Source organism: Hyaena hyaena, unplaced genomic scaffold, assembly GCF_003009895.1.
Source record: "Hyaena hyaena isolate Hyena2069 unplaced genomic scaffold, ASM300989v1 scaffold_11, whole genome shotgun sequence".
Taxonomy (NCBI): Eukaryota; Metazoa; Chordata; class Mammalia; order Carnivora; family Hyaenidae; genus Hyaena; species Hyaena hyaena.
The window spans coordinates 7,428,346-7,453,909 of NW_024080643.1; the positions used below are offsets into that span (position 1 = coordinate 7,428,346).

The 25,564-nt window shown below is 38.2% G+C and overlaps 1 protein-coding gene across 1 annotated transcript in view; it reads left to right on the plus strand.

The window, feature by feature from the left end:
• MICU2 (mitochondrial calcium uptake 2) overlaps positions 1-25,564 on the plus strand; it is a 127,121-nt gene that overhangs the window by 82,889 nt on the left and 18,668 nt on the right. Inside the window, exon 7 of the mRNA XM_039255028.1 lies at positions 20,721-20,786. Coding sequence (XP_039110959.1) covers positions 20,721-20,786 — 66 coding nt within the window. The remainder of the gene's footprint in view (positions 1-20,720; positions 20,787-25,564) is intronic.

A 25,564-nucleotide genomic window follows, 5' to 3' on the forward strand; every position in this document is an offset into this window, starting at 1 on the left:
CATCTAAAAGAGCTGGAAAAAGGACACCAAATAAAGCTCAAAACCAGTAGAAGAAGGGAAATAATAAAGATTAGAGCCAAAATAAATGATGAGCAATCATATGCCAACAAGTTGGGCGAAGTGGAAGAAATGGATGCATTCCTAGAAACATAAACTACCAAAACATTGAAATAGAAAATTCGAACAGACTCATAATGACCAGCAAAGAAATTGAGCTAATAATCAAAAAATCTCCCAACAAACAAGAGTCCAGTAGTGGATGGCTTCCCAGAGGAATTCTACCAAATATTTAAAGAATTCCTGCCTATACTTCTGAAACTGTTCCAAAACATAGAAATGGAAGGAAACTTCCAAACTCATTCTGTGAGGCCAGTATTACCTTAATTCCAAAACCAGACCAAGACCCATTAAAAAGAAAGATTGCAGACCAATATCCCTGATGAACATGGATGCAAAACTTTTCAACAAGACACTAGAAAATCAGGTCCCACAGTCTATTAAAAGAATAATTCACCACAACCAATGGGATTTACTTCTGGGGTACAAGGGGGATTCAATATCTGCAAATCAACATGATATGCCATATTAATAAAAGAAAGGATAATAACCATGTGGTGTTCTCAATAGACACAGAAAAAGCATTTGACAAAATACAGCATCTTTTCTTGATAAAAACCCTCAAGGAAGTAGGGATAGAAGGAAAATACCTCAACATCATAAAGGCCATATACAAAAGGCCCACAGCTAGTATTATCCTAAAGTCAGGAATACAACAGGAATGTTCACTCTTAACCACTGTTCAACATGATACTGGAAGTCCTAGCCTCAGCAGTCAGACAGCAGAAAGAACTAAAAAGCATCCAGGTCGGCAAGGAAGAAGTCAAACTTTTAGTCCTCGCAGATACTTTATGTGGAAAACCCAAAAGACTCCACCAAAAAAAAAAAAAATTTGCTAGGACTGATAACCTGATTTCAGCAAAGTCACAGGATATAAAATGAACGTACAGAAATCTATGGCATTTCTATACACCAATAATGAAGCAGGAGAAAAGAGAAATCGAGGAATCAATCCCATTTACAATTGCACCAAAAACCATAAGGTACCTAGGAATATACCTAACCAAAGAGGTAAAGGTCTGTACCCTGAAAACTGTAAAACGCTGATGAAAGAAATTGAAGAAGACACAAAGAAGTGGAAAAACATCCCATGCTCATGGATCAGAACAAATATTGTTAAATGTCTGTACTACCCAAAGCAATCTACACATTTAGTGCATCCCTATCAAAATAACACAGCATTTTTCACAGAACTAGAAATTCTGAAACAATTCTGAAATTTGTATGGAACCAGAAAAAAATCCCAAATAGCCAAAGTAATGTTGAAAAAGAAAAGCAAAGCAGGAGGCATCAAAATTCCAGACTTCAAGCTGTAGTATAAAGCTCTAATCATTAAGACAGTATGGTCAGTGGAACAGGACAGAGATCAATGGAGAAGGTTGGAAAATCCAGAAATGGACCCATAATTGTATGATGAACTAATCTTCCACAAAGAGGGAAAGAATATCCAATGGAAAAAAGACAGTGTCCAACAAATAGTGTGGGGAAAACTGAACAGTGACATGCAGAAGAATGAACCTGGACCACTTTCTTACACCATACACAAAAATAAACTCAAAATGGATGAGGGGCACCTGGGTGGCTCAGTCAGTTAAGTGTCCGACTTTGGCTCAGGTCATGTTCTCACGGTTTGCAGGTTCAAGCCCCGCATCGGGCTCTGTGCTGACAGCCAGCTCAGAGCCTGGAACCTGTTTCACATTCTGTGTCTCCCTCTCTCTCTGACCTTCCCCACTCATGCGCTCGCTCTCGCTCTCGCTCTCTCTCTCTCTCTCTCTCAGAAATAAAACATTTTTAAAAAATGGATGAAATGTGAGACCAGAAAACATCAAAACCCTAGAGGAGAAAACAGGCAGAAACCTCTTTGACCTCAGCTGTAGCATCTTCTTACTTGACATATCTTGGGAGGCGAGGAAAACAAAAACAAAAATGAACTATTAGGACTTTTTCAAGATAAGGAGCTTCTGCACAGTGAAGGAAACAGTCAACAAAACAAAGGCAACCTATGTTATGAGAGAACATACTTGCAAATGATATACCACATAAAGGGCTAGTGTCCAAAATCTATAAAGAACTTATCAAACTCAACACCCAAAAAATAAATAATCCAGTTAGGAAATGAGCAGAAGACATGAACAGACATTTCTCCAAAGAAGACACACAAGTGGCTAGCAGACACTTGAAAAAATTCTCAACATCACCCATCATCAGGAAAATACAAATCAGAACCACAATGAGATACTACCTCACACCTGTCAAAATGGCTAAAGTTAACTCAGGAAACAGCAAATGTTGGTGAGGGTGCAAATAAAGGGAAACCCTCTTACACCATTGGTGAGGTTGGAAACTGGTGCAGCCACTTTGGAAACCAGTATAGAAATTCCTCAAAAAGTTAAAAATAGAACTACCCTACAACACAGCAATTGCACAATACAACAATTGTATTTATGCAAAGTATACAATAATACTGATCCGAAGGGGCAGATGTACCCCATTGTTAATAGCAGCAGTATCAACAATAGCCAAATTATGGAAACAGCCCATGTCCATCAACTGATGAATGGATAAAGAAAATTTGATGTATGAATGTATGTATGTGTGTGTATCCATGTGAATAATGTACATACACCCACACATACATACACATGCACATACATCATAATATCACTTGGCCATCAAAAAGAATGAAATCTTGCCATTTGCAGTGAATGGCAGTTGTTGGAGCTGGAGTATATTATATGCTAAGCTAAATAAGTCAGAGAAAGACAAATACCCTATGATTTCATTCATATGTGGAATTTAAGAAACTAAACAAATGAACATAGGGGAAGGAAGGGAAAATAAATAAAATAAAAACAGAGAGCCCTAAGACTTAAATAGGAGAGATAGGTGGGGGGATGGGTATTAAGGAAGGTACTTAGGATGAGCACTGAGTGTTATATGGAACTGATGAATCACTAAATCCTACTCCTGAAACCAATACTACATTATATGTTAACTAGCTTAAATTTAAATTTTTTAATGTTTTTATTTATGTCTGAGAGAGAGAGAGAGAGAGCGTGAGCAGGGGAGAGGCAGAGAGAGAGGGAGACACAGAATCTGAAACAGGCTCTAGGCTCTGAGCTGTCAGCACAGAGCATGACGCGGCGCTCGAACCCACAAACCATGAGATCATGACCTGAGCTGAAGTTGGTCGCTCAACTGACTGAGCCACCCAGGCGCCCCTAACTTGCTTGAATTTAAATAAAATCTGGGGAAAAAATAATAACTTGCTGAATTAAAAATATAGCTGAAAAAAAAACCTTTTGTCACTCTTCCTGTCACTAGAATAGACATACAGCCCCGTTTGCTCAGATGTAGACAGTCCAGTGGCTACTCCTGCGGTCTGACTGCAGTTATTTTTAGTGACCTCTTTTACAAGTACCTGGTTTAAATAATCGATTATACAGTTAATCTCCAAAAAAAAAAAAAAAAGGAAATGCAAATTCAATGTTAATAGGTAAAAATTATTCTTCTGAGATGCTTAATATTTAAGGAAGGGAATTAATTTGATACTAGTTTAAGGTAGAAAACCTATCTGTCTGCACAAGTAGGACCTGAAGTAGCTGTGTTACACAGGGTACCACTACGCTCCACCTCTCAGTCTACCTCAGGTACGAGAAGAGGATGTATTTAAGATTACTACTCAGGTAGAGCCTAATAATTATGAAAAGGCTATTCTATATGAAGGTAAAATTCTGTTATGTTAATTAAACTGTTAGCATGTACACAAACCATAAATCCCTCAGATGTGAATGAACTTTCTGCTTTTATTTTTGGCAATCACAAGGCATAGGGAGCCCAGTCTTAGAAGTACTGTATCCACTATACATACATCCTGAGATCTGTAACATTGGAACTAATTTTATAAAGTGGACTGATAGAGCCTCTGGTAATGTCACTGTCATGCTTACAAAGACCAAAGTTCTGATTCATTATAGTAATGTTTGGTGAAACCCAAGTCTAAATGACAAAGCCTACAGATAAAGGAGACACTGAACATTAAACTGAAAAAAGGCAACAGAGGGCACATTGTTTTTTCTCTTTGTCTTTTTCCCGTCTCTTCTCACAGTGTATGTTTCCTACTCCAAGAGACTAGAGAAGTCTCTTTTACTGCATGTACAGCCTTCACTCCTAAGATTGTTGAGCATACCTACTTTAAAAATTGGGGGGTGGGAACCTGGGTGGCTCAGTCAGTTAAGCATCTAACTCTTAATTTTGGTTCAGGTCATGATCTTGCAGTTTGTGAGTCTGAGCCCTGCCTCAGGCTCCATGCTGACAGTGCAGAGCCTGCTTGGGATTCTCTCATGAGCTCACCCTTTGCCACCCTCCCACTTGGGCATACTTGCTTATTCTCTCTCTCAAAATAAACATTTAAAAATAATGAGTTTCTGAATACTTTTTCTTCACATAATTTAACATGCTGAATTTATGCAACACTTTGTAAATACTACAATTTTTGCCTAAAATGTTTGGAAAAGTTCTTAGATGATCAACTTATGAATTAAGAAAACAAAAAACGTGTTAGGATATGGCATTGATTTTTTTAAGTGTAAGGTTATAAAGGTCAACCTTCTAAGCCTATACAGGGTTAGGCTTGTCATAGAAATAAAGCAGTAAACTTGATAACTCATGGAGCATGATATAGTCAATTTAAAATAACTGCATAAAGGGGTACCTGGGTGGCTCAGTTAGTTAAGCATCTGACTTCAGCTCAGGTCATGACCTTGCAGTTTGTGAGTTCAAGCCCCGTGTTGGGCTCTGTGCTGACAGCTCAGAGCCTGGAAGCCTGCTTTGGGTTCTGTGTCTGCCTCTCTCTCTGTCCTTCCCCAGCTCATGCTGTATCTCTCTGTCTCTCAAAAATAAATAAACATTTTAAAAATTTTAATAAATGCATAAAGGAAATGGGTATAGGAAAACCCTAAACTCACTTCCTCCCATGGACACACCAACTCTGTAGCTGCATATGTATCAGTTCCCTCTGAAAAAGACCTGAAAACTAGTTAAACAGCTTCTCCACACTAAAAGATAAAAAGACCGCATGAAAATGGATAAAAGAAATAGAGACACATTCTTATAAAAAACCCTACTCCCCAGCATGGCCATCCACAAATGGGAAGGATCTTACAGATAAAAATGTATCACTGAGGGGGTTCAAGCCGCATGTCAGGCACTCTTGGAGGCTACACTGAAGAGGTGAGCCCCCAAAACATTGAAAAACATTCAGGAGATCCAAAGGGCTGTAGAAAACTGAGACTCTACTCTTAAAGAACTCATACACAGACTCACTCACCCCAGGATTCAGCATAAAAGTGGTAGGTTGCAAAGTGCTTAGGCCATATGTGAAGGAAATTCATTGGCTAATCTTTTTTTTTTTTAATATTTTTTATTTATTTCTAGGAGAGAGAGAGAGAGAGACAGCGTGAGCAGAGGAGGGTCAGAGAGAGAGGGAGTCACAGACCCTGAAACAGGCTCCAGGCTGTGAGCTGGCAGTCAGCACAGAGCCCGACGCGGGGCTTGAACCCACGAACCGCGAGATCATGACCTAAGCGAAAGTCGGATGCTTAACCGACTAAGCCACCCAGGTGCCCCTCATTGGCTAATCTTAAAAGCATCTGCTAGAGGAGCAGCTGGAGGTGGGGATGTTCACAAACATCATTATTTCAGTCTCATTTTACCTTGCTACTGCTCTTTGCCCTACCCATGCACTCTCCCATGGCCTAGCCCTTCTAAACGTGGCAGTGGGCTTGCTCTGTCATGCCAAATTGACAGGTGTGTGCAGTCCACATGAAGGATGCCCCTTAAATACCTGGTTCTGGTGGCCACGGAGGATTGAATTTCAGGGCCCCACATGACTGAAACAATTGAAGAGACAATTGACAGCTACCACTTCCAGGGCACTGCATGAAAAGCTAGCTGACTGAAACACATCTCCTTTCTTCCTGTGACCACTCCATCAAGATGGAGTTTCAGCTGTTTTGGCTCATATGTTGAAACAAATAGAATCAAACAAAATGAGAAGAAAAAAACCAGAAGAATGTGTTCCAGATAAAAGAACAAGGTAACTCCAGAAAAACACCGCAACAAAATGGAGATAAGTAATTTACCTGATAAAATGTTGAAAGTAATGGTCGTCATAAATATGCTTGCCTGTCTTATGAGAAGAATGGATGAGTACAGACTGAACTTTAACGAAGAGACAGAAGATATAAAAAAATATATACCAGACAGAAGTCACAGAGCTAAAGAACACAATAACTGAACTGAAAAACACACTAAAGGGTCTCATAGCAGACTAGATAAAGAGGAAAGGACCAGTGACCTGGAAGACAGGGCAGTGAAACTCACCCACACAAAGCAGTAAAAAGAAAAAAAATAAAATAATGTTAAAATCTGAAGATAGTTTAAGAGACCTAGAGGACAACAACAAGCAGAAAAACATTCGCAGTTAGGAGTCCCAAACAGATCTCCAATTACGGGAAGCACAGAGAATTCCAAGACAAACCCAGTGGTATCCACAAGACCAATTATCTCTGAAACGTTAAAATTTGAAGATAGAGGGAGACTCTTAAAAACACCAAGAGAAAAACAACTTGTATGTACAAGGGAAACTCCATAGGACTGTCACCAGATTTTTAAGCAGAAACTTTGCAGGCCAGAAGGGAATGGCATGATATTCAAAGTGCTGAAAGCAACAAACTTTAACCAGGCATACTTTACTCAGCAAGGTTGTCATTCAGAATTGACAGAATTGAAGGAGAAGTAAAGAGTGTTCAAGACAAGCAAATACTAAAGGAGTTTGCCACCACTAAACTGGCCTTACAAGAAATTTTAAGGGACTTCTTAAATCTGAAAAGAAAGGGAACTAATTGGTGACAAGGAAACATAAAAATGTCAATAGTAAATGCAAATATATACCAAATGTAGTGGACGAATCACTTAGAAATCTGTTATGAAGCTTAAAAAAGTTAAAATAACTATACATAATAAAAATTAAAATTACATACTATATATAATACAAGAGTTAATGGATGTACAAAAATAAAAAGATGTTTAATGTGACATCAAAAACATAAACTGTGCAAGGGGAAAGGAGTAAAAATGTAGGATTTTAGAGTGCAGTCTTGTTATCAATGTAAAATAGACTAATACACAAACACACACACGCACACACACATAGACACACATACAGGCAGATACATGTAAGCCTCCTAGTAACCACAATCCAAAAATCGTAGTAGATGCACAAAAGACCATTAGGATGGAATCTAAACCTAACACTAAAAAAGAGCATGTAACCACAGGGAAGAGAGCCAGAGAAGAAGAAAGAAACAAAGAAGAACTACAAAACCACTAAAAAACAAGCAACAAAATGACAGTACATAAATACCTATCTGTAATTACTTTAAATGTAAATGGCCTAAGTTATTAAGAAAAGATATGGAGTGACCGAATGGATTTAAAAAAAAAAAAGACCCATCTATATTTTACCTACAAGAGACTCATTTCAGATCTGAGACACACAGACTGAAAACTGAAGAGATGAACAAAGATAGTTCGTGCAAATGGAAACCAGAAGAAAGCTAATAAGTAGCTTTACTTAAATCAGACAAAATAGACTTTAAAAGAAACTGTAATAAAAGACAAAGATGGGCATTATATAATGATGAAGGATTCAATCCAGCAAGAATATATAAGACTTGTGCATAGGAGCAACTAAATATATAAACATAAATATATAAAGCAATATTAACAGACGTAAAAGGAGAAATCAACAGCAATACAATAATAGTAGAGGACTTTAATACCCCCATTACGTCAATGGAGAGTTCATCTAGACAGAAAGCCATTAAGTAAACATCAGCCTTAAACAACACATTAGACCAAATGGACTTGATACATACAGATATTTCATCCAATAGCAGCAGAATACACATTTTTCTTACGTGCATATGGAACATTCTCCAGGATAGATCCCAAAACGAGTCTCAAATTTAAGAAGACTGAAATCATGTCAAGCATCTTTTCAGGCCACTCTGGTATGAAACAAGAAATGAGTCACAAAAAGAAAACTGGAAAAATCCAAATGTGTGAAAATTGAACACTATGCTACTGAATACCAACAGGTCAATGAAGAAATTAAGAGAAGTTAAAAAAATACCTTGAGACGAATTAAAATACAAACAAACCAAAATCTAAGTAACTTTATGGTAATATGGGTCTGTCTTAAGAAACAAAAATAATCTTGGGTCACCTGGGTGGCTCAGACGGTTAAGAGTCCAACTTCAGCTCAGGTCATGATCTCACAGTTGGCGAGTTTAAGCCCCGCATCAGTCTCTGTGCTGACAGCTCCGAGCCTGGAGCCTGCTTCGGATTCTGTGTCTCCCTCTCTCTCTATCCCTCCCCCACTCATACTCTGTCTATCTGTGTGTCTTTCTCTCTCTCAAAAATAAACATTTTTTAAAAATTTTAAAAACGAAACAAGAAGAATATTAATCTAACTTTACACCTAAAGGATCTAGAAAAAGAGGAACAAATGAAGCCCAAAATTAGTAGAAGGAAGAAAATAATTAAGATCAGAGAAGAAATAAATGAAGACTAAAAAGACAATAGAAGAAATTAATAAAACTAAGAGTTGATTCTTTTAAGAGAACTACATGAGATGGCACAGTTGGTTAAGTGTCCCAACTTCAGCTCAGTTCACGATCTCCCGGTTCTTGGGTTTGAGCCCCACATTGGGCTTTCTGCTGACAGCTCAGAGCCTGGAGCCTGCTTTTGATTCTGTGTCTCCCTCTCTCTGCCCCTTCCCAACTCGTGCTTTGTCTCTCTTCCTCTCTCAAAAATAAACATTTTTTAAATAAAAATTGAAAAATGAAGAGAACTAAAAGTTGACAAACCGTTGGATAGCCTCATCAAGAAAAATATGCTCAAAGAAATGAAATCAGAAATGAAAGGAAGTTACATCTGATACCACAGAAATAAAAGGAATCATAAGAGACATCTGTGAAGAATCATACTCTCAAAAGACTGAACAACTAGAAGAAATGGATAAATTCCTAGAAACATAAAATCATCTAAGTCTGAATCATGAAGAAATAGAAATCTGAATTAGACTGATTACCAGTACAGAGACTGAATCAGTAATCAGCAACTTTTCAACAAACAAAAGTTCAGGACCAGATGGCTTTACTGGTGAATTCTCCCAAATATTCAAAGAACATTTAATACTTGTACTATGAAAATCTTTGAAAAAAAAAATGAAGAGAGAATGCTTCCAAACTCATTTTACAAGAAGACCAACATTACCCTGGCACTAAAATCAAACAAGACACCACAAAGGAAGGAAGGAGAAAAGGAAAAACAGAAGGGAGGGAGGGTAGGAGGAAAGAAAAAGAAAAGAAAAAATTCTAGGTCAATATCCTTGATGAACATAGATGCAAAATCCTCAACAAATTATCATCAAATTGAGCTCAGTAATACACTAACAAAATCATACATTATGTTCAAGTGGGATTTATTTCAGGGGCAAGGATGCTTCAGCATCTGCAAATCAATTTACATGGCACACCACATCAACAAAATGAAGGATAAAAATCACACCATCCTCTGAACAGATGCAGAAAAAGCATTTGACAAAATTCAACATCAATTTAGGATGAAACATCTCTACAAAGTGGGTGTAAAGGGAACCTACCTCCACTTAATAAGGCTGATTTTACAAACCCACAGCCAACATCATGCTTAATAGTAAGAAGCTGAAAGCTTTTCCTCTAAGATCAGGAATAAAATAGAGATGCCCACTCTCACTACTTTTATTCAACATAGTATTGGAAGTCCCAGCCAGAGCAGTCAGGCAAGAAAAAGAAAGAAAAGGCCTCCAAACTGGAAAGGAAGAAGCAAAACTGCCACCATATGTGGACAACACTATGTTATGTATAGAAAAGTACTTGTTTGTGGGGCAGGACTAACAAATTCAGTAAAGGTGAGGATAGAAAATCAATGTACAGGAATCTGTTGATGCTTTTATACACTAACAATGAACTATCAGAAAAATTAGGAAAACAATTCCATTTAAAACTGCATCAAAAAAAATAAAATACCTAGGAGTAAATTTAACCAAGGAGGTGAAAGACCTGTAGTCTGAAAACCACAATACATTAATGACAGAAATTGAAGAAGACACAAATAAATGGAAAGATATTCCATGGTTATGAATTGGAAGAATATTGCTAAAATGTCCATATTACCCAAAGCAGTCTATAAATTGAATGCACTCCCTACCAAAATTCTAGTGATATTTTTCATAGAAATAGGACAGTCCTAAAATTTGTTTGGAACCACGGAAGATGTCTAATAGCCAAAGCAATCTTGCATAAGAAAATCAAAGCTGGAAGTATCATGCCTGATTTCAAACCACTGCAAATCTCTAGTATAATATTGGCATAAAAGCAGACACATAGATCAGTGAGAAGAGACCAAATATAAAGCCATGCATATATGGTCAATTAAATTATGACAAAGGAGGCAAGAATATATAATCAGGAAGACAGTCTCTTCAGTAAATGGCATTGGGAAAACTGTTTTGGACATCTACATGCAAAAGAATGAAACTATACCACTGTCTTCTACCATATACAATATTAACTCAAAATGATTAAAGACGTGAATATAAGACCAAGAAGTAGGTGGGAATGTAAACTGGTGCAGCCCCCCTGGAAAACAATGTGGAGGTTCCTCAAAAAATTAACAGTAGAACTCCCCTATGACCCAGCAATAGCACTGCTAGGAATTTACCCAAGGGACATAGGAGTCCTGATGCATAGGGGCACATGTACCCCAATGTTCATAGCAGCACTCTCAAAAATAGCCAAAAGATGGAAAGAGCGTAAGTGTCCATCAACGGATGAATGGATCAAGATGTAGTTTATCTATAAAATGGAATACTACATGGCAATGAGAAAGAATGAAATCTGGCTATGTGTAGAAACATGGATGGACCTCAAGGGTGTTACGCTAAGCGAAATAAGTTCAGGCAGAGAAAGACAGATACCATATGTTTTCACTTATACGTGGATTAGGAGAAACTTCACAGAGGACCATGGGGGAGGAGAAGGAGAAAAAATAGTTGGGGAGAGGGAGAGAGGCAAACTCTTGAATGCTGAGAACAAACTGCTGATGGGGGCGTGGGGGAGGGGAAGGGGGGTGATGGGCATGGAGGAAGGCACTTGTTGGAATGAACACTGGGTGTTATATGGAAACCAACTTGACAAACTAGGGGGGGAAAAAAGACCAAAAAGTATGAAACTCCTGGAAGAAACATAGGCAGTTAACTCCTTGACATTGCTCTTAACAATATTTTTTTTTTATCTGACTGCAAAGGGGATGGCAACAAGGCATAAATAAACAAGCAAACTAAAAGGCTTCTTGCACAACACAGGAAACCACCAACACAACAAACGGGCAGTCTGTTGACTGGGAGAAAATATTTGCAAGTCATGTATCTGATAAGAGGTTAATATCCAAAACATGTAAAGGACTCATTCAATTTCAACACGCACAAAAAGCAAAAGCAAACAATCTGTTTTTACAAATGAGCAGAGAATCTGAATAAGCATTTTTCCAAATAAGACATACAGATGGCCAACGGACACATGATAAGATGTTCAACATCACTAGTTATCAGGGAAACACAAATCAAAATCACGAGGAGATAACCCCTCACACCTGTCAGAATGACTGTTGTCAGAAAGACAAGAAATGAAAGTGCTGGCAAGGATACAGAGAGAGGGAACTCTTGTGCATTATTGGTCAGAATGTAAAGTGGTGCAGCCATTGTGGGAAACTATGGAGGATTCTCAAAAAAGTAAAATGGGAACTATTATATGATCCAGCAATTCTACTTCTAGGTATTTATCCCATGAAAATAAAAACACTAATTCAAAAAGATGGATGTACCCATCTCTTTGTCCCAGCATTGTTCACTATAGTCAAGATATGGAAACAACCAGAATGTTCATCAATGAATGGATAAAGAGGTGGTGTGTATATGTAGTGCAGTATCACCCAGCCATGAAAAAGAAGGCAATCTTGCCATCTGTGCCGACATGGATGACCTTTAGGATATGTTTATGCTTAGTGAACTAAGAGAAAAACAAACACCGAATGATTTTACTTATATGTGGAATCTAAAAAACAAAACAAAACAAAACAAAACAAATGAACAAACTAAACGAGACTTCTAGACATAGAGAACAGATCGGTGGTTGCCAGAGGAGAGTGGTTGGGGAGGTGAGTGAAATGGGAGAAGGGGATCAACAGGTACAAACTTTCAGTCATGAAATAAGTCAGTCATGGGGATGTAGTATACAGCCTAGTGACAATAGTCAATAACATTGTATTGCATATTATGTGACTCTGTGATAACGGGAAAACTAGATTTGTTGTGGTGATCATTTCACAGTTATGTACAAATATCAGGTCATTATGTTGTGTACCTGAAACTAATAAATTCTTTGTCAGTTATCCCTCAATTTATTTTCTTTTTTTCCATCATAAGTGCACTCATTGAACCCCATCACCTACTGCACCCACCCTCCCATCCATCTACCCTCCAGTAACCATCAGTTTGCTCTTTATAGTTAAGAGACTGTTTCTTGGTTTGTCTCTCTCTTTTGTTTTTTCTCTTTACTCATTTGTTTTGTTTCTTAAATTCCACATATGAGTAAGATGATAATTATACCTCAATTCTAAAAATTACAGCATAGAGTCAAAGGATACTTATATTAATTATTTGAATAATTATTTCTTTTCCATGATCATTGTATTAGAAAACCTAAGCATGTAACCTTTTATATTTGAAATTCAACAAGCCTAACAGTTCTCAGATCAGAACATATTTAAAGGGTGTGGGATTTTTGTTTGGTTTTATTTTATAGATTATCTGAATATTTGTCCAGTAATTCTGTTTATTGCTCTTCCTACCATAAGTGCTAATGCATAATGAGAGTAAGTGATGAAAATTACTTTATTACCCAAAACATAGATATAGCAAAGTGATTTGGGCAGCAAATAAAAAATAATATGAAATATGTTAATATAAAGTCTCTTAAAAAATGTCCTAAAACATTATTTCCTCCATTTGTTACTTCTAGGTTATGCAGTATATTTCATTAATATCCAGACCTAGCAACTGTGTTGAAGCTGTTGCTTAAGTCTCTATCCCAAAAACAAGTAAAATAGCAGCTATCCGTGTAAGCTATTTCTGTCAGATAATAATAAACAATACCAGCAGTGATCAAAGCTAGCAATAGTTAATCCATTTAATCTTTACCTTGATAGATGGCACATCTGCTTATTTGGGCTAAGTGCCAGGGTTTTAGAGCAATTTCTTTAAACAATAGCTTAATGACAAGTCTGTTTACGAGTGTGAATTTCTCCTTAGGTGGTCCTTTCATTTCACATTGATTTCATACTGGCAAGAAGGCTTTTGGTCTTAATATAATAGTGTTATAACTTTATTATGCTAAATATACCTGCTAGAGTTTATTAAGTAAGTATAAAGGCCTTCAATAGAATTTATTCTTGATTTTCAGATAATGTTTTGTTTCAGAATTTAAACTATCATGATTCTGAAAGCAAAAATAAGTTGAATCAACCCTATGTACATTTCGTTTTCAGCCTGTAATTGAAAATCGGGGTCAATATAAATTTAAATAGTCAACTGGGCAGTACTTTACTAAATCATAGAATTTCTGTTTGGTAAATGTATCCTTGTGTATTATGACCTCTTAACTTTGTTTCTGTTTCTCTCAAAGCACCCGATTTCTGCCACAAACTGTTTTTCCCTCTGCCTAGAATGTCCTTTTCCATTCTTTTGGTAGCTTTTATCTGATGTCAGATCTCAGCCCAAATGTCATGTGCTCACAAAGAACCACCCAGAATAAACCTAACAGTAACCCATACCCAGCAGTCTCAGAATCCTGTTAGCCTACTTTTATTTTATCTTACTCTAGTCATACACTTGACATTATTTGAAATTCTCTTACTTATTTGTTCACTGTTATCTCTACTCCATTAGAATGTAGTTTCGTGACAGCAAGGATATCTGTTCTTAACTGCTATGTTTGCAGTACTTAGAACAGCACTCTCATTGCATGGTAGGCACATAGCATATTGCTGTCATGAATCAGTGTCATGTGCGGCCATTTTAGAAAGTATCTGAGGAAACCTTTTGGCATAAGAGAGTACAGCTGACCCTGGAACAGCATGGGTTTGAGCTACACAGGTCCACCGACATGCAGATTTTTTTACAATACTGTAAATGCAGTATGTATTTTCTTAATATCTTCCGTTTTCTAGCCTACTTTATTGTAAGAATACAGTACATAATACACACAACATACAAAATATGTTTATGTTATCAGCTGTTTATGTTATCGGTAATGTTTTCAGTCAACAGTAGGCTATTAGTCATTAAGCTTTGGAGGACTCAAAAGTTATGCTCACGTTTTCAACTGCACAGATTCGGCATCCCAGCCTCTGTGTTTAGGCTCTTTCAAATGGAGCTTTTACAATAGAGCTAAGTATACAACAGTATCGTCTTCAAAGAACGCTAAAAACTGGTATAAGCCTCTCCCTGAGTGCAGACTGAAGTGTTTTAGGTTAGACTCTAACATGACAGGTTTTTTCAATTCTTATTATTTTATTTAGAAATTTTTTGACTGTAGTTGACACACAGTGTTACCTTAGTTCTAGGTGTACACCTAGCACCTCAGCGCTGTGCTGTGTTGTGCTGACTCTAACTGTAGTTATCCGTCAGTCATGCAGTGCTATTCCAGGACCATTAACTGTATTCCCTATGCTTTTATTTTCATGACCCATTCTTTCCATAACTAGAAGCCTGTATCTCCTCCTTCCCTTCACCCTCGTCGCCCATCCCCCCATTGCCCTCCCCTCTGGCAACCATCAGTTTGTTCTGTGTATTTATAGATCTGACCCTACTTTTTATTTGTCTGTCTATTCATTTGTTTTTTAAGTTCCAACATAAGTGAAGTCATATGGTATTTGACCTTCTCTGACTTATTTCACTTCCATAATATCCTCTGGGTCCATCCTTGTCACAGATAGCAAGATCTTGTCCATTTTTATGACTAAGGAATATTCCATTGTATATTTATACCACATCTTTATCAGTTCATCAATGGATGGACACTTAGGTTGCTTCTGTATCTTGGCTTTTATAAAAAAAGGCTGCAATAAACTTAGGGGTGCATATATCTTTTCAAAGTAGTGTTTTTGTTTTCTTTGAATGAATACCTAGTGGTGGAATTATTGAATTGAGTGGTGTTTCTATTTTTAATTTTGTGATATACCTCCATAGTGTTTTCCAGTTTACATCCCTACCAGCAGTGCACGAGGGTCCCTTTTCTCTGCACCCTCACCAGTACTCGCTGTTTCTTCATATGACAAGCTTTATCTTTATGCTTTAGGACAGACCCCTGTTCTAAATTCTGCACCACATTGGAACAAGCCAATATTGTAATATGCCTCCTAAAAACTTCTCATTTCAGTGAACTAAAGCTGTTTTGTTTGTAACTATTTAATGACTGTGTAAAGATTATGACAGCTATATTAAGTGTCATAATAAAAGAATGTTTTAAGTTTTGTACCAAAAATTATAATACTTATGGGTAACATCTATTTTAATTTTAAACTGTTATCTATGTGATAAATTTGAATGATTTTCAGTACTGCATCTAATTTTAGTACTTGAAGGGGGTCCAAATTACCAATGTTAGAAATGAAAAGGAGATAACACAACTGATTCTGCAAATATCAGAGGATTAAAATGGAATATTGTGAACAGCTTATTCACATGTGACTGTAAATTTTGTAACTCAGATGAACTGGACAAATGCCTTTAGAAAAAAAAACTTTCCCACAAAGAAATATTCAGGCCCAGATGGTTTTACTGGTGAAATCTGTCAAGCATTTAAGGAGGAAGAAGTGTGAAATGTTCACAAAGTATTTCAGAAAATACAAGAAAAAGGAACAATTCCTTCTTATAAGTGGCATATCCCTGATAACTAAAATTTGGCAAAGATCTAACAAAAGTAAATTATAGACCAACCCTTATCATAAACAAAGATACAAAATACTGAATCAGAGAGAGCAAAAACACATTATATACCATATAAAAAGTGCACCAAAATCAAGTGATATTTATGCAAAGAATATAAAATTTGTTTAATAATTAAAAATCAAATCAGTTCTATCCATCAAATGGACAGAATAAAGGAGAGATCAACACGATCTTATCTCTACACGCATATAAAGGGTTTAATAAAATAAGCACTTCATGATAAAACTTAGCAAAGTAAAAATAGAAGAGAACTTTTTCGGTCTAATAGAGGGCATTTCCAAAAATTTAAAGATGACATCATGCTGCAAGATTAAATATGGGAGAGCCTGGGTGGCTCAGTCTGTTAAGCATCTGACTTCAGCTAAGCTCGTCATCTTGCAGTTTGTGAGTTCAAGCCCCACGCCGGACTCTGTGCTGACAGCTCAGAGCCTGGAGCCTGCTTCAGATTCTGTGTCTCCCTCTCTCTCTGCCCTTTCCATGCTCTTGCTCTCTCTCTCTCACTCTCTCAAATAAATAAACATTAAAAAAAAATGATTAAATATGGAATGTTGTCCCCTTATGATCAGAAACAAGGCAAGGATGTACTTTCATATCTCTTCAACATTTTACTCGTGATTCTAATGATAATAGCAATACAGGTGGGGGGGGAAGGGATAGAAAGATTGGAAAGGAAGAAGTAAATTTGACTTTATTCACAGATAATGTGCTTGTGTGTAGATAATGCTAAGGGATCAACAAGAAAAGGAAAGCCTATTACAATTAAAAGCAGATTTAGGGAGGTCAGTATGGAGAAATCAATTGTATTTCCATAATACTAGTAGCATAGTTGGAAAATTAAATGAAAATCGGTTCTTTTTTGGATAGTATTAAATAACATGAAATAAGTTGAAATAAATTTAACAAAAACCATTCACCAAAAACTTCAGACATTCCCAATAGAAATTCAAGGGGACTCAAATAAATGGAGGAAGATGCCATGGAAATCATTAGAAGATTGAGTAATGTTAAGATGTCAGTTCTTCCCAGATTGGTCTGATGATTTAACTTTCCCAAGCAAAATCCCAGCAGGCTTTTCTTCGTAGAAATTACAAGCTGATGTTAAAGCGGATATGTAAAAGTAGAGCATCTAAAACACTCCAATCAGTTTTGACAATCTGGATAACTCACACTACCTAACTTCAAAACTTACTGCAAAACTACAGTAATGGTAACGTGTGACAGATACTGACTTAAGGATGGGCAAATAGATCAATGAAGGATAATGAAGAGTCCACGCTTAGATGGTTGCTAAATTCTCAATAAAGTCACCAACGCAGTTTATAGAAAAGAAAAGGCTCTTTTCAATAAGTGACATTGGATATGTATATGAAGAAAAATAATTATGACCCCTGCCCACACCACATACAGGCATAGCTTGGAGATGCCATGGGTTTAGTTCCAGACCTCCGCATGAAAGAGAGTTAGATGAATTTTTTGGTTTCCTGGCACACAGAAAAGTTATGTTTACACCAGACCCTACTCTGTTAAGTAGGGTCTTAATGAAAACTATTTTGTTGCTAAAAAATGCTAACCATCTTCAGAGCTTTCATCTTTCTGCTGCCGCAGGCTTTTGTGTCCATGTTCATGGCTCCTGGCCAATCAAGGTGGTGGTTGCTGGAAGTTGGGGTGCTTGTGGCAATTTCTTAAAATAAGACAGTGGAGTTTGCCACATTAATTAACTCTACCTTTCACAAACGATTTTTCCATAGCATATAGATGATGCTGTTGGATAGCATTTTACCCACAGTAGAACTTCTTTCAGAATTGGAGTCAGCCCTCTCCATCCCTGCTGCTGCTTTATCAGCGCAATTTATATAATATTCTAAATCCTTTGGTGTCATTTAACCAGTCTTCACCAGGAGTGAGTTCCACCTCAGAAACCACTTTCTGTGCTCATTCATAAGAAGCAACTCGTAATCCAGTAAAGTTTTATCACGAGATTGCAGCATTTCAAATATAAAAATAGTGAAAATGCTTGAACTATTACAAGAATTACCAAAGTGTGCCACAGAGACACAAAGTAAACAAATCCTGTTGGGAAAATGGCACCAAGAAATATGCCCAACACAGGGTTGACACAAACCCCTTCGATTTCTAAAAGATGCAATATCCACAAAGTGCAATAAAACAAGGTATGGCTGTACAAAAATATTTAATATGGGTTACAGATGTAAACAGTAAAAACTAAAACCATTAATCTGGGAAAAAACATAAGAATATATTCAGGATATAGGATATGCAGAGTTTCTTAAGGCACTAAGCGAGAACCATAAAAGAATTAAAAAAGTCTTCAAATTAAAAATTTTATTCATTCAAAGACTATTAAGAAAATGAATAGGAAGGGTGACTCAGTCAGTTAAGCAACTGACTTCGGCTCAGGTCATGATCTCACGGTTCGTGAGTTCGAGCCCCGCATCAGGCTCTGTGCTGACAGCTCAGAGCCTGGAGCCTACTTTGGATTCTGTGTCTCCCTCTCTCTCTGCCCCTCCCCTGCTCGCACTCTGTGTCTCTCTCAAAAATAAATAAATGTTAAAAAAAAAATTGGGGGAGAAAAAGAAAATGTATAGGCAAACTGTAGGATGGTGCATGTAGTTAAGACTATGGTGTTGTACACTTAAAAACTTAAGAAGGCACATCACATGCTAAGTGTTCTTAGACCAAAGAAAAGGGAAACAGGGACACAACTCTTTTGGAGGTGATGGATATGTTTATTACCTTGATTGTGGTGATGTACCTCAGATGCATGCATGTGTCCAAACTCATCAAAAGGTATACATAGATGATGTGTGCAATTTTTTGTATATTAAGTATACTTCATAAAGCCAGGGAATAAAAGAAATTTTTTGGCAGCTTGATCCACAGTAGTCAAAACTAGAGACAATGCAAACATCTGCCAATAAGTGAATGGACAAATAGTGATCTATTCAGACAATGGAATACAACTCAACAATAAGAACAGACGACTTATATGCAAATGGAAATGAATCTCAAAACCATTATGCAGAGTGAAATATGACCACACAAAAGAATACGTACTATTTGATATCATTTGTTTGAATTTCTAAACTAAGCGAAACTCCTTTAGATGGGGGCAAACCATCAGAACTCCGATATTCCTTCTGTGGGGATGCAGAGAGAAAGGATTGACTGAAGAGATACAAGAAACTTTCTGAGAAAATAGCAATGTTCTATTCCAGGGTAGGAGAATGGGTTCCTCAGGTATATCCATTTGTCAAAATTGTACAGCCATGATTTGTGCATCACTATATATAAATTTTTCCTGAAGAGCTATAAATAATAACAATTGAAAAGGAACTGAGAATGGATAGAAGTATAATGAGCCAAGAATGGACAGAAAACTGATAATTGTTGAAGCTGAATAATGTGTGGTTTATTACAGAGTTCTCTTTACTTTGCTGTATTTGAAATTTTCCATCATAAAATGTTTTAAAGAAGGTGCAGTAAGCAAAGGGAGAAAGGTATTGAACTTGGCATTATATTATTTTATTGTCAACTTAAAATATAAGGATAAAACAAACAGAAAACGTTCTCAACACTTTTTCCCTAAAATAAGTATGAGGCAGTAGTTGTGGAAAAGTTTGAGAGACTTAGAGATAAAGCATTTACCTAAAACAGACATCATAGAGGCAGCTGAACTTGAGATGATTAATTTGGAATTTAGCAATTTTCAAATTATTAACAAAGAAGTAGCCTAGAAAAAGAAGAGTGAAAGTTTGTCTCCTAATTCATCCGAATTCATAGTTTCAGATTTTGTCTACATTTAATTTTTGTTTTAAACCTTTTTTTTTTAATTTGCTTTCCGTTTGAGGATTGGTACAAATGACTCTGAAAGGTAGGTTTTTAGGTGCACTCGGTCTCAAGGTACTATTGACAATTTTATAATTGACAGAAATGTAGGTTTTTTAATTATTTTGATGCTTTATAAGTGCATATGGCGAAGAAGACCATTTGTATGATGTAAGTGGCTTTTTAAGAGCTATCCACTTGAAAATGTGGCCATAAATTATCAGTGATACAAACAATTATGAATGAAAATTCTGTTGAAGAATGAGGATAATTATGTAATGTTTATAGAGTGATATCTTTAGAATATGTATGTATTAAGTAAACTAGCTTTCTTAGGAGAAAAAAATTATTTACATTATAAAAATGGTAATGTTAATACTTTCATATCAGCTGCTCTTTCACTTCTTAACCTGATTTAAGAAAAAAATAAGTAACAATATTAGCTATAATGCAGAAAGAATTTGAGTAAATATTTAACAACGTGTATGTATTTTATAAGGAAAACTTAGCATCTTTCTCTTAGACTAATTTGAAAAGTTCAGGAGATACACGTCTGAATTCACGTTTGCCATCTTTTCAGCTGCAGAAGATCATAAGTAAACAAGAAGACTTGAAGACAACAATCGCGAATGAAACAGAGTACCAGGTATGTGCAAATAAACTAAACATTTCCAGACAGTTGATATTTACAACAGCCTGTCTATTTGTTAAATAAATATTCTGACATAGTTGGGGAAATTACCAGTAACTTCACTTTTCCAAATGTTTTGAATCCATGCGTGGCATTCGTGTGGTCCCGACTTGAAGGATTCACGAGAGGATGTGCAGAGAGCAGTTCTGCCCCCCAGTCAGCCAGTCCTCCCTGCTATGGGCGCTCTCAGGGCCCCATATGTGCACACAGATACTTCATGTGTGTATACGTGTATCTGTAGAGAAGCAACTAAGTGCATCTGTATGTTCCTTTTCTCCGGTTTTCCTACAAAGAGCACACTGCATTGTTTACACGTTCCCATTTTTCCTCAGTACATCTGAGTATTTCCTTCTCACAGCTCCATAGTGTGGTGTCATACGGATATAGTAGTTTATGTAATCAGTCCCCTTTGAAGACATTTAATATATGTCCAGTCTTTTGATATTGCAATAATGCTGCAATTAATAATCCTGTAATTGTAACATTTTTTATATATGTGAATATATTTGAAGGATAACTACCCAGAAATGTGATTGCTGGGTCAAAAGGCATCAACATTTCTTAGGTAGTTGATAAACTTTGACAAGTAATGGCAAATATCTCCTATAGAAAATGAACCAGCTTTCATTGCTACTAATATGTATCAGTAAATTTTCTATTGATAATCTTCCAATCAGTTCTAATTCTGCAGCATATTTACCATGAGATTTCCTTGAATTTTCAAATCGTTTCATCTTTTAGAGCATGTCTCCTTCAAATTTTTCAAATTAGTAAAATCACAGTTTCTTAGATTTCATCCCTTTGAGCAGTCCTGTGCGGGACTTCTTTTTTCCACATCCAAGCCCTAGAGCGGCATCCCTTTTCCTAGATGTGTGTATCCTGCGTGTCCCCATCTTACCATGTGTGTCCACCCCCGTAGCACCTCTCACATGTTAGGATAATTGTTTAATTGTGGGTCCTCCTCTGACCTCTAAGCAGCAGGCCTCTCTTCACAGGTGTTTGAAGTTAGGGACCAGTCTACATGACCACCCTCGGGTTCTGGAATTCACTGGAAGGACTCACAGAGCTCACTGAAAGTTAGGTTCATGGTTACAGTTTCTTACAGTGAGCAGATACAGATGAAAATCAGCCAGCGGAAGAGACACAGGAGACAGAGGTCCAGAAAGTCCCACAATCAGAGTTTCGATTTGTTCGATTCGACCTATCCTGATGGAGTCATGGACAGTGTTAACACATGGAGTAGTGCCAGTCGGGGCCCTAATGTCCAGAGACTTAGTTGGGGTCAGCCATGTAAACCTGGCTGGCTGGCCATGTGCCTAACCTCTGTCCCTGGCCATTCAGGAGGGCAGGCTGACACCCCAGGGGCTGAGCCACCAGGCCACATCCCGTTGTTAGTCAGCAGTGGCCCCTCACCCCTTATCATAGAGACCACCTCCCAGCAGCCCAGGACAGAGGCCAGAGCTCTGGTACAGCTAATTCTACAGCATCCGTTGTATCTAGTTGTATCTGCAGCGCCTGGGAAAGCTCCAGGCATGCTCTGCATGCTCAGCAAATATTTGTAAGTGAGTGAACAAATATTTAATCCTATGACTGTAACATCTTTATTATTGATCGTTAAGATTGTTTTTAAATATTTGCTAATAGAATCATGCCTAGTAAATAGCTAAACATGTGAATTTAGGAGAGGTCTCAAGGTGAGATTGTTGGGTCAGAAGGCATGAATACTTTGAAGACTTTTGATTCATTAGCCAGACTGCCTTCTGGAAAGGTTAGAACAGTTTACAGTCCCACCAGCCTTGAGTGAGCGTCCCTCCCCACCCACCCGCGTCAGCAGGCTCCCCAGGATCCGTATCTGGTTTTGTTTGGTTTTGGTTTTGATTTTTAAGTAGTGCCATTTGATGGGGTATCTCAGTTATTCTTTTTTTAAGATATTTTTATCTTAAAACATTTTAAGATGTTTCTGTTCTTCGGGAATTTCTTTAGGTTTGTCTCCATATTTACTTTTAACAGTATTTATATTTAAGAATATTAACCTAGTATCTTAAAATTAATGAAATATTTATCAAATTTTTTGTTTTGTTGATGATGTTTTGGTTATGAATGTTATTTTTTATGTGGTCATATCTATTTGTCTTTTAATTTTTTTATCTAGTTAATTTCATTTTTTAAAGTGTCTTCCCTACATCAAAATCAGTTACAAATACTAACCTATATTGTCCTCTGGTTTAGTCATGCTTTTGTTTCTGTACATTTAATTTTGTTCATTCCTCTGAAATGTGTTTCTTAAAGGTATCCCTAGTGACATTACTTTTTTTCCATTATAAATTCTTTTCCCTCAAGGGAAAAATTATTACAATTAAACAGGAAAGCGATTTGATTTTTATTTTTAGCCTGGCTTCCTAGGAGTCACTCCGCCGTCTGCACAGGTTAGCGTCCAGCAGGGATTATGTCCGCCCCTCCCCCCCACCTCCCCTCCACCTCCCCCACCCCGGGGTCTGCGTGAGGCTGGCCGCACATGCGCACTTCAGGCTCTTTCACCTGTTCCCTTCTTGGAGCCGAGGGTGGGTGGCCGTGGAGCCGCTGTGGCCTCGGCTGTATGTGTGGCACCAGGCGGAGGACCAGGACGGCCCAGCAGCCCTGACGGTGGTCTCCCCGCCTAACGCGGGCTTTTGGGTACCTGGCTACCTGCTATAGGAAACTGAGATTCCCCTTTTAAGGGGCTCACATACAATCTTACTCTCCCCAAGACCCAGCAGGAAAATGGCACTTTGAAAAGCACCAAGACTATAAAAGAAAGCATTTCATAATCGAAAAGCATCTGTTGGAAGAGGGAGGGACCTTTGAAACTCTCCCCGGAGACAGAGGTCCTGGCAGAAGCCAACTGCACACCTTCCGTCTGCCCTGCTGCGTGGGCTCAGAGCAGCACCCTCCTCTGCACTGCTAACCCGGGGTGGGGGGGCAGGCACCGCACGTTCCCCCTGCCTTGAAGAAGCTGGAGAGCACCGCGGGCTCAGCACCCCGACTCCCTAGCCGGGACAGGCACGGCGCCCAGGGCACCCTCCCCCTCCCTAGATGCAGTGGGGCATGCAGGCAGCTGCAGCGCTCCCCGCTCTCTGGCTGGGGCTGCATTCCAGCTCCCAGCCTGAAGCCAACATGAGTGTGCAGACAAGGCTCTCCCACGACATCCCCGAAGCCCACGGCTGTATAGTCAAGACGTCTTCCCCTGCTTTTCTGAAGCCAGCAAGCATGTCCTACCCCATATACCTTGCCTCGCTAATACCAGCAGGTACATGCAGTCCTGCTGGGGACACCACTCAGCCACCTGGCCCTGGTGGCCAAAGTGGCCGGCATTCCCAAGTGCCACAGCCATGCTCACAGACAGTTCTTGGCAGGCCACCACCATCAGGGCACTGCACAGACAGCAGACTGAAACACAGTCCCAATCTTCTGGAAAAAAGGCCTATGTGCTTAGCTTGGAGCTTCAGTCTCAGGGCTGGGCTTCGGGGTTCCCATGCATTTATAGATTAAGAACGTGTTCCCAGAGAGCCTAAGCAGGGCAACGCCATCCTTGCACACCCCCGTGGCCTTCCAGATCTCAACTAGAGCTCTGAGAAAGGAGCTTATACACTTATCTGGAACCGCAGTTTTTTACAGCTGTTATCTCCAAATCTCCTGGTCTGGAGGCGACAGGGACTATGATTGTAGCCCCACAGGACTACCTATACTTTTATATTCCAAAAGCTGACTGCCTGAGAGTCTGCTTCCAGTTAACCTGAAACTGGGTTTCACACCAGAAAGTCAAGCAAAATGAGGAAACAGAAATATGTTCCAAACAGAAGAGTATGACAGAACCTCAGAAAAACGCATTAATGATATGGAGAAAAGTAATCTATCTAAAAAATTTAAGGTCATAAAAATGCTCATAGAAGGACATCTGGGTGGCTCAGTCGGTTAAGCGGCCAGCTTCAGCTCAGGTCATGATCTCATGGTTCATGAGTTCGAGCCCCATATCACACACTCTGTGCTGACAGCTCCAAGCCTGGAGGCTGCTTCAGATTCTGTGTCTCCCTCTCTCTCTGCCCCTCCCCCATTCACGCTCTGCCTCTCAAAAAGTGAGTAAACATTAAAAAAAAATGCTCACAGAACTTGGGGGGAGAATGGGTGAACACTATCTCTTCAACAAAGAGATAGTATAAGAAAGGACCAAGAAAGTTTCAGTGGCATACTACAGAACAGATCAGTGACCTAGAAGACCGCAATGGAACTCACCAAAGCAGAGCAATGAAAAGGAAAGAAAAGTTTTAAAAAATGACCGTAACTTAAGGAACCTCCCAGACAACATCAAATAGAATTACACTTATAAGGGTCCCAGGAGAAGAGAGGAAAGAGCAGGAAAGTATTTGAAGAAATAATGACTGAAAACATCCCTAACCAGGGGAAGGAAGTAGACGTCCAACGTTCCAAATAAGATGAGTCCAAAGAGATCCACACCAAGATACATTATAATTAAAATGTCAAAAGTTAAAGAGAGAATCTTAAAAACAGAAAGAGAATAAACAAATGGTTACATACAAGGGAAATCCCATAAGGTTATCAGATTTCTTTTTTTTTTTTTTTATGTTTTATTTATTTCTAGGAGAGAGAGAGAGAGACAGCGTGAGCAGGGGAGGGTCAGAGAGAGAGAGGGAGTCACAGACTGAAACAGGCTCCAGGCTCCGAGCTGGCAGTCAGCA